General features: G+C 37.4%; 1 protein-coding gene across 4 annotated transcripts; it reads left to right on the top strand.

The window, feature by feature from the left end:
• The first annotated feature begins 7,589 nt into the window (after positions 1–7,589).
• LOC103440049 (protein NETWORKED 4A-like) lies at positions 7,590–10,567 on the top strand. Of its 4 annotated transcripts, none has more exons than XM_029105983.2 (3): positions 7,590–7,846; positions 8,658–8,763; positions 8,882–10,567. In XM_029105983.2, exons 2-3 carry the CDS (start codon positions 8,661–8,663, stop codon positions 10,375–10,377), a joined length of 1,599 nt encoding a protein of 532 aa, XP_028961816.2. In that variant the 5' UTR covers positions 7,590–7,846; positions 8,658–8,660; the 3' UTR covers positions 10,378–10,567. The 4 variants fall into 4 exon arrangements, with proteins under 4 accessions (XP_028961816.2, XP_008376956.2, XP_070681439.1 ...); XM_008378734.4 differs by having other exon boundaries at positions 7,660–7,846; positions 8,661–8,763; XM_070825338.1 differs by having other exon boundaries at positions 7,759–7,846; positions 8,661–8,763; positions 8,865–10,567.
• Positions 10,568–10,675: the final 108 nt, after the last annotated feature.

The raw sequence follows: 10,675 nt of genomic DNA, 5'->3' as shown, positions 1-10,675 counted from the left end.
CATGAAACACAATCTAAGCTATTTGGACAGACTATCTAGAATTATTATCTGATATACTGTTGCAAATATGCCTCTATAACAAACACAAAACATTGAATTCCATTACCTTCTTGTTATTGACCTCTTTCTTAGTCAGAATCGCCAGAGCTTCGGAACCCTCGACCAGGACCATGTCGCATTCGCACACATGTGGCCAGAGCTGAAGAGGAGATTCAGAATTATAATATATCATACTGACAGATTCTCAGACACATTTCATCAAACACCTAATGTGCCACGTTCTCATATGCTTTCTTGTAAGATTAATTGAAGAACAATAAGTTTTTGAACAAAATTAACTTCTAGATGAGTAATTTAACAGAAAAGAAGCAACAAAAAAACCCAGAAATCTTTAATTCAAGAACAATACTTGGTATTTGAACAAAATTAACTTCCAGATGAGTAATTTAACAGAGAAGAAGCAAAAAGAAACCCAAAAATCTTGAAAAAATTTGTCTATAAGAAATGAAATTGAGCTCAAAAATTGGAAATCTCACTTTAATTAAGCCGCTTTTCAGATGTTTACAGCTTAAATATGCATGATAACAAAAAGAAGCATCCTTTCTTCACTAATTGGACACTAACAGAAAAACCCTAATTCATATTATTCAGATTACAAATACACGGGACCAAATGGCTAAGAAAGTTGGAAATTTTGACCCCAATCAAACAAAAAAATTGTTCTGGTTATACATGCGATACCCACCTAACATATCAACCACCAAATTAAAATGGAAAATGAAATGAAGCAACATAAATTGAATACAATTTGGGGAAAATTTGGGGAAAATTATCTCACCTGGAGCTCCAAATCTCCAAGAGGTCCTGATCCGAGTAAGCTCCAAATTGGGTTGCTGAAGATGGTGATCAAGGAAGGGTTTTGGAGGTGGGTTTGATCAGATCAAAGGCTAGGCCAATAGGTTTGGAGGGAGAGGAACACAGAGCTACTGTGAGAGAGAGAGAGAGAGCGTGAGTTGTCATTTTCTTCTATCCAACCACTAGATTGCAGTTCCAATTACTTATGATACAAACAAACACATAAACCAACAAAAATCCTAATTCCCTCTTTCACTCACTTTCTTCAACTAAAATTTAATTACTTTGATGCTTCTTTCAATTTTCTTTCATTTTATGAGCAACCAAACAAGGGATAACACAAATTGCAAGGTAAGAAAGAAAGATGGAAATCTGGAGGACTTGGGAGAAGCGTTTCCGCTTTCGGATGTCGTGAATGATGCGCTGAAGCTCGTTGACTCGGACTTTGTTGCCATTGTAGACCCAGTTGTCGAGCTCTGGAACCATATTCAAGCTAGGGTTTCCGAGCGGGCTGATTTCGTTGTAGAGGGTCGGCTACTTGGTCCTGCTCGTGTAGGTCCTGCTATTATACTGGGAACGATTATAATAGCACATATTAAATAAACGCACAATCAAGAAAATCAAAGGTAGTTTTTGGATATGAAGGAAAAAAAAACAACAATAATCTGTCATCCTTTTTTACCACAAAATTTTTCAGGGCTTCAATTAACTTTATAATCACAATTCATTTTATTAAATATTTTCGTCTTGGAAAGAAAAAATTAAAAAGATTAACATTCCCAAAACATGAATAAGCAGATTCAAAGATTAATCTCCACATGAAACACTTTCAGTAGTAAGAACAAACACACACATTTCAAAACATAAATAAGCAGATTCAAAGATTCAACTTTTGTACAGAAATGAGCCAAAAGCACATATGTCGCTTTAATGTATGAGCCAAAAGAACTTTCAGCTTTAGCAGCCCATACCCGACACCCCAAATTTGAGATATATTTGAGACTCAAAAGTGTTTACACAGAAATGTCAAACAACGCAGATCTCTAACCTGATCCTTGTGTGCATCTCGCCGTCATTCTCGTTGAAACTTCTGCAGCAAAAGCATCAACAGCCTCTTCAACTCTGAAACAACTGCACTGGGAACATCTTTTGAATCTCTTCCCTCTTGACGTTATTGTAAACGCATTGCCGAATTAGCATTCGCAGGCATACCAAAAGCTGCCTAACAAAAGAAAAATAAATAAAAAATTTCACAATTTACCCAAATGAAATTCAACGCAAAATTCCAACAAAAATTTGAAAATGAAAGCAGGAAAGAGTGAGAGTAGTGTACCGAGCTGATGTCTGATTCGTTATTGAGCTGGAGCATATCTCGGAATACATCTTGGTAGGCAGAGTCAAGACTGGTTTTTCAACTCCTCCAACGGGCCTAAAGATTGTACTCCATCGACTCATTCAGATTGGACTAGACCAGTAGCAGCAAAAGGCTCAACAACATGTGCTCCATGGATCGTCCAACTTTGCCATTGAAAAAAGAACGAAGAAGAAGACAACAACTGAAGTGAATAGAGGGAAAACAATCAATATTTGAACAAATTCAATGTGATGTAGCAGGAGTTTTTTTATCCATTTATATATTGGATTTCCCTTAAAAATAGGACGTATGAGAAAACAAATGATACCCAAATCTCAACATTAGTGTAGTAGATGAGTGAATAGAGTAAAATGAGTGAATAATATATGACAAAAAAAATTCAATGGTGCATACTAAAAATGAGTGAATAGAGTAAGACAGAGTACATGAGTGACTTTGAAATCAATGAATTAAATTCCAAAAGTGAGTGACAAAGAATAACTAAGGCAGAAGCTTAACTACCCTATCAATTTTAAATTCAATGTCTGTTCACTGCATATGCCTTCGCTTATATATTAAATTTTGTTCAAATTCAATGTATGTTCACTGCATGATAATGTGTTTCGGCACACTCTTACTGGGATTTGGTCACAAAACTACAACCATTTTTACAAATTCCATAAGCCAACAATGGAAAATGAAAATCACGAAGCAACCTAGAAGGAAGCAGACAACAGAAATCAAAGAACGAAACAGGTGAGAACCAAAACGTTAAAAACAGCACATACGCATTTCAAAGACCAAAAATCATGCAAAGATAAAAAAATCCCAAAAATTCAGTATATTAGCACTCCTTGCAAAGCCCAAAATCATAAAATTAGAAAAATAGAATTTGATAACATTATACTTTAAAACCCCTAAAATTTCCAGTCAAAGGAAAAGTAATACCATTTCAAAAAATAAAAATAATCAGAAGATAAAAACTCAAATCCCAAAAAATAAATCAGCAAAATAAATCCTATAGTTTGATAAAAATTTAGGAGAAGGGTAAGATTGGATACGCAAAGAGAGGGTGGCCTTGTATTTCTGCTACTCTGAAATGCAATCCTCCTTGTCCCAGGGTCCTTCAAACTTCTCCGAGTAATACCTGCACACAGAAACAATATCCATTTACCCTATTCAGAAATCGAAAAATGGATTTTAGAGAGAGAAGAGGTAATTAGGGTTTAAGAGTAATGGTGGAAACTAATTGTGCTGAGAGGAAGCAATTGTGGTCCGTGTGTCTTCACACAACAAATTGGAATGTGGGATTGCCTACATTTGGGATTTTAACCAGCAGCCATTCAAAATTTACCAGTCACAATTGAAGCTTAAGTGATACCTTGATTACAGTCATCAATACGCCTGCTCGCACACTAACACCTAAACCCTAAATCATTCGGATCCTTCTCTTTCTCCTCCTTGGAGACTCTGATTCAAGTAAAATCAAACATTTAAACAACTCATCTCTCACTTGATTGATTGGTAGCAAACGAAGGTCAATAATACTTATTTGTAATTTAATTAATAAAAAATTAAACGCTTGAATCAAAAAGTAAGAAATTAAAAGAGAAATGGAGAAATACCAAAACCAATTTGGGACAAAAATGAACAATGCTTTCATTTTTTTTTCAAGAACTTAACAATCTGCCTAAATCAAAATATTAAGAGGCGAAAAGCTTATGTATGTATGAGCTGACGAATGAAACTGGAGAAGTTTTTGTGCTTGAAATAGCTGGGGAGCAGAACCCGAGCGAACTCGCAAGAAGAGAGACGGAGCAGGAGTCGCGGACAGGGAGGAGGTAGAGGGAGTCGATCCAAAAGTCGGTATTGATGATGTTCTTTCAGTCGACGACGGCCTCGGTTCGGCTCGAATCTGACGAATCTCCTCTCGTCAGAGGTCAGGTTGTTTGTTTTGCAGAGTTGCCTGAAACTGGGCTTGCTGATTTGTCAACATCCTCACCCGATTTCTGAGCTTCTTCTTCTTCCTCTCTGGTTTTTAGGGTTTCTCCAACTTGGCGTATCAGACTTCTGAGCTTCTTCTTCTATCATCGTGATTCTGCAAGCCGCAGGTTCTCTCTCCCTCTCATCAAGCCGAAGCCGAAGCTCTATCCCTCTGTCCCCATCCTCTCCAGTCCCTCTGTCCCCCTCCTCTCCTCTCGCCACAGCCACACCCAGCCGTCTCCGAGTGAAAAATGGGAGCCATCGTCTCTCTCCAATTTGCCAGCCGTTATGTCCCCCTCCCCTCTCTCCCTGAGTCAAACTTGCAAAAGCTGAAAATCGGGTCTTAAGCCTGAGTGGCATTTTTGTAAATAAAGCGAAATTTGGCTAAAATCATTCGAGTGGCAGTCTTGTAAATAAACTAAAATGTCGTCCAAAACACTTTTCACATGAATAGTGCCAATTTCACTCCAAAAGTTAGTGATCTTTTGATGCTAGAGAAGTAAATTGACACATCAAATTCCAATATCTCTAAAGGCATTAAAAAACTAGGTGCTATGTTATTTTAGGTCACTGTGCGGAACATAGTAAATTGATTCTTGTATAAAAATTTCTGTTACAAAACTAATTTATATGTCTATAGTTGTATTAATAAAGGATCTAAATGGAGTATTATTACTTGAGTTATAGTTTAAATCAACCAAAATCATGAAAATAAATAAAAACAAAATTTAGAGTAAAGTCGGCAGAACTAAACTAAAAACATAATTGTGATTTCTCTTATGCATGTGAAAGCAATATTTCTCTTATTCACATGCATAACCTAGAAAATTTCCTAAAGATGAAGTTTTTTTTTTTTTTTTTTTTTTTCCACAAACCAAGTTGGTATATATGCTGATGATTTCATCTTTTAGGGGCCTTTAAGATTGGGCGCCCTGTGCAAGGGCACCTATTGCGCATGCCCAAAACCGCCACTATAAAAACGCTACATAACAACATGTTTAAAATTGAAAAAAAAAAAACCTAAAATCCCTAACAATATAACAAATTTCCATAACATAGAATTCCACTTTTATCCCATCCCTCCACAGGGGATGGTACAACTACACTGCTGATCAACTTGACTAGTGGTCAGCATTCGAAAAACTTGACATTAACATTCGGACAAGAGACAACCTGTGTAAATGTTTATAAATTATACGAAAAATTGCAGAGACCTGCAGCCTAACAACTGAATGTGTAATTTAATTAACCAAGAATATGTAGGGTAATTTTTAGGAAAAGGTTTGTTTGAAGCAGCTGCATCCTGCATGCACATGCAAAAAGCCTGTCGTTCTTTTGCGCACGCAAAGTTCCCCATTAAAAAGAAAACAGTGCTACATTTCATAGTACGTCCAAATGCGGTTGTCGGAGCGGTACTGGTGGCTGTGGATGGATGAGAATATATATATATATATATAGGCATGTGTTAAATAGCATATAATTTTTAGGGCGAGTCTTGACGCAATGAAAAAGATTGCTCCTTTGTGATTGAACACAGGTTCAAGTCATAAAAATAGTCTTTTTGCAAAGAAAGAGTAAAGCCACGTACGATAAATGTTGCCTCCGACTCTTGCAAAACGAAGAGTTTTGTTGCTTGGAGTTGGGGTAGCCCTTTCATATATATAATATTTGTCCCACAAAAGTTTCTTCCTAAATAAGATACCGAAGTGGTAAGTCACTAAGTCCACGTTTGGTTGTCTCCACCATGAGTGCCTGACCAGTGACTGCATTTCCACCTCTCTCATTTGTGTTGTGGGAAATTTGAAATGCTAAAAACAAAAAAAACAAAAAAACAAAAAACAAAGAAAAAAGAAAGCAAAGAATGACAAGGAAGTGGGCCGGCGTGGCCCTTGAAGAAAGGAAAAGCATGACTTGAGCCCACTTCTTTTTTTCTGTTTTTTTGGGTCAAGAACTAAAGCCCAAATCTTAACATTTTTTTATGAGTTAAAAATTAGTTTTATCACATATAGAATTATAAATGCAGTTTAAAATATTGAATATTCTGAAATGAGAGTAGCGAAATTCAAACTCCGGTGTGTAAAAGAATGCACATCTATTTTAGCAAATGTGACTACGACCACGTATGCAAATTAAGAATTGAGCTTCAAATATAAACATTGAGTGCAAACTGAAAAAAGGTTGGTAAAAGCTAAAATTTGAAAGATAACAAATTATCTATTTAAAAGTCAATCATAACAAAATGATAGAGATAGACAAGTCTAACAAGAAAAAGACTAAAATTATGAAATTAGATAAAATATGGGGTCATATGTTTTGAATAAGACTATGATAAAGTTCCAAAAGAAATAATTTTGTTTAGTTTGTGTAGATTCCCACCTTGACCAATGATTATTGCGAAAATAATGGAAAAATAAAAAAAGATAAATCTATAGATTTGCACTTTTAAATTAGATAAAAATACCAAAAATATTTAAACAATTTCGATGTACTACAAATTGTCAAATTCAACTCTAATTATTTTGTTGATAAAATTAAAGTCGCTTGGTGTTATATTAGTATAATTTTTCATACTTTCGATCTTCGTGTCGTAGTGTCAATGTAAATAGAAATAAAATAAAGAGAAATGTTAAGGCAAGTTTTTTAAAGTAAGATTTTTTATGAATTTTCTATAATTTCATAATTTAATGTTAATTTTCATGCTAATAAAGTAATAAAAAGTTCATAAAGAATCATTTTTAAGACATCTTTTTAGCATTAAAATAAAACCAGATTTTTTTATTAAATTATTTTCTTAAGTTGGAGTGTTTTCCCGCCATAAATCTTTGGTTGTTCCGCTGGCAGGGACGGCAAGCCGCTTGCCCACCATGCGTTACGGCTAGACCTGTAAACGGGTCGGGTTTATTGGGTTTGGGTCGGGTTCAACTCGACCCGTTAAGTTAACGGGTCACCCGAACCCAATCCGTTAAGCTAACGGGTCATCCGAACCCGACCCGTTAAGCTAACGGGTCACCTGTTTCACCCGTTAACACCCGTTAACAATTATTATTATTATTTTTTTGCATAAAGTTTATTTTTTGTTATTAAGATTTTACTAAAATTACTAAAATATCCTCAACTAACGGGTGCTAACGGGTGTTAACGGGTCCTAACGGGTCTAACGGGTTGACCCAAAGTGACCCGTTATTTAACGGGTTGTTAACGGGTTCACCCGTTAGCGACCCGACCCGTTAAGCATCCACCCAAATACAAATATTAACGGATTGGGTCGGGTCGGATTAACGGGTTGGGTCCAAAATGCCAGGCCTAGTTACGGCCCCACCTCTGAGGGCTTAATTATTGGAGTAGTTCGTTAAGTTACGAAAATACCCATTACCATGTATCACGAATTTCACAACATGAAAATGAAACGGTGCGTGGGAGGGCATTTTCGGAGCATAAAAATCTGGGACGGAAAACGCGGGATTTTTAGCCCTTCCCACTCTTTCTTAGCATTTTTCTCGTTGTCCTCAACCGAATGAAATCCATTTTGAATTTTGAAAAAAGCCGCTTTTGGCTTAAAACGCTTCGCTTATCCTTCTGATTTTTCCAGGGCTTGGATCTGGATCTCTCTCTCTCTCTCTCTCTTGAGTCTCTTCACCTGTGTCGCTGCAAAAGGTCAGTGACAGTGAGCTCACTCTTCTATGCTGACATAATCGATTGCATAGAGATTATGCTTTTTTAAGAATCGCTTTTTGGTTTAATTCATTAAATTTTCATGCATCTGGTTTGGTATGCTTAAATTGATGATTTCAATATTGATAAGAGTTGGTGGAAATTTATAGGGAAAGAAAAATCTTATTTCTGATCTGATTCAGGGGTGTATTTGATTTGATTTGATTTTGTAACTTTCACTTTAATTACTTTTTTTTTTTATGGGCATCACAATTGATAGGTGGCTTACTGAAGCCATCGAAATTCCGCTTCTTTAAGCGCTCGTTTGGTGTCTAAGATTGGATTGGATTGGATAACAGACCATATTAAAAATTGTGTTCAAATTGAAAGTAAAAAATTGGGGTATTACTTGTGAAGAAAATGTATTCCTTCAAATCCTCACAAAATGGTCGGATTACAAGTGATATGTTTTCTTCGTGTCTCATACCTGATACTCATCGGCTACGGTACTCGTCAGATACTCCCGAATACTCATTGGATACAAGTATTTGGTTTTTAGGATGCTTTACACTTTCAAATGAAAAATTAAGAGGAGAAAATTAATAGGAAACAAAGATCTAGTTGAAAGTGATTACTACAAAGAGCTTGGCTCTAATTAAAACAAGGAATTTAACTTTCACACTTGAATGAACTCGAATTTGAATATTTTCTTGTTAATATATATTTGTATGCTTAGAGATTTTACGTAACGGTGTGTCGTGTGTCACTGTATTTTGAGGTCTTATGTGGTTTACTTTATATCATTTGATGTCAGTAGATGGTTGATATGGAGAGAACAGAACTGAAGAAGTCAGATTCAGCTGGGTTGGACAATAGTATCTCTCCAGATAGTTCAATGTGGCTGGTAGAAAATCTTGAAGGTAAGTGGTTATTTTCGAGCTCGTCTTGTTTGTTCTTGCTGATTACAAATTGTTCCTTACTGTAATTTTTCTGTGATGATTTGACCTAATAAAATGTTTAGAACGCTGTATCTTTCAGAGATGGACCAGAGCATTAAGCAAATGATGAAGCTGATCAAAGAAGATGGTGATTCTCTGCCCAACAAAGAGGAAACGTTTTTGCAGAAGAAGCCGGAATTAGTTCAGGAATTTCAACGGATGTATCGTTCACTGGCCGCGTGCTATCAACACTTGAACAAAGCACATAAGGGGTTTGGAGATTCTGAATATGGTTTCAACCAAGGCTCTCCTCTGCTGACTCCCGATGCTAAACATGGTTTGCGGAAATCCGACGATCAAGTTGTTGGTTTTGATATATCACTAAGCTCAGATGGTTCTAGTCCAGCTCTTACTTTAAAGAATGGCGCTGAATCGTCTTCCTCTTCATCATTGGGATCCGAGTCAGATTCTCCTAATTCCCCGGTCAGCAATTACTTGGTTCCACCTCCGAGCGCTGATTTTGACAGTCAGGGATGGCAGCTGAAGATTGCTGAGCTTGAAACTGAACTATCTAGCTTGAAAGAGAAGCTCCAGGTGAAGGAGTCTGATCTTACAATGGAGAAAATGCGTGTCTTCGAGCTGCAGGAACAGATAGTTGAGTTGGAAAATCGTGCATCAGACAGAGATAATGAGATTCGGAAATTGATGGAGGACTTGGAAGTGACTCAAGAAAGGCTTAAGGGGTCGGAAGAAGAGATTGCGAATTTGAAGCATGAACTTGCCGATAGAATTTCCAAAGGCGCTGATCAAATGCAAGGTGTTGAATCTCAACTTGACTCGGAGAGAAAGCATGTTTCGGAGCTGCAGGAGAGGATTGTGAGGTGCAATGCTGACATATTTGGCCGCGAACTTGAGGTAATGCAACTGAAGAGTGCATTGCATGATGCACAGGAACAATTCTCGCTTGAGAAAGCAGACCTGCAGGCTGACATTTCAAGTTTTGCAGCGAAACAAATTGTCTTGGACACGAGACTCGAAGAATTGAGCTTGAGAAACAAGAGGTTAGAGGACGAGATAAGGCAATGTGAAACGGATAAGATGGAAATGGAAAGGCTGCATGCTGTCTACGAGATGGCATTGCAAGATGATATAAGCCGCCTGAAGGTAGAAGTTGCTGATAAAAATGGACATGTGGAAGCTGTAAATGAAGACTTGGACATGTTTAAACTGAAATGTGACATGCTGATGGCGGAGAAAGACGAGCTCAATGGTAGGGCTCAAACGCTCATGGCGAATGTGAGTTCCCGAGACAATCAGATTCAGGAAATGGCGGGACATCTTAGTCGGTTGCAAACAGAACACGAGGGTCTGATCGTTGGATCCGAAAGTGCGTGTAGGCTAGTAGATGAGCTGAAAACAAGGGTGGAGGAGTTGCAGCAGGAGGTGAAAAGGCAGAGTGTTGTGATCTCGGACGGGGCTGAGGAGAAAAGAGAGGTGATCCGGCAGCTTTGTTTCTCGCTGGATCACTACAGGAGCGGATACCAAGAGCTCCGCCAAGCGTTTACCGGGCACAGGCAGCGCCTAGTATGTTTCTGAGGTCTCTTGCATGATGTGTTGTGTTTGTAGGGAACAAGTTTTTGTTTAGGGTCATATGGTCAATTTAGGTCGGATATTACATCAATATTTAGTTAATTACGAAACTAAATGCTCCAGAGTTTGAATGTTAAAGAACAACAATGGCATGGAAAATGTTTGCTAATTATTATTAATTAAGGTGTTAAACTCAGTGTTCTCACTTGTTTGGAGGGCAAAATGGTCAGCCTACCTATTCTCCGCCAGTGAACTGGGGGTTTTTGACTAAATCCTAATTCAGTGAGGTGAAGTAACCCTCATT

This window comes from Malus domestica, chromosome 07, assembly GCF_042453785.1.
Source record: "Malus domestica chromosome 07, GDT2T_hap1".
NCBI lineage: Eukaryota > Viridiplantae > Streptophyta > Magnoliopsida > Rosales > Rosaceae > Malus > Malus domestica.
This window is presented reverse-complemented; position numbering and strand designations above follow the sequence as displayed.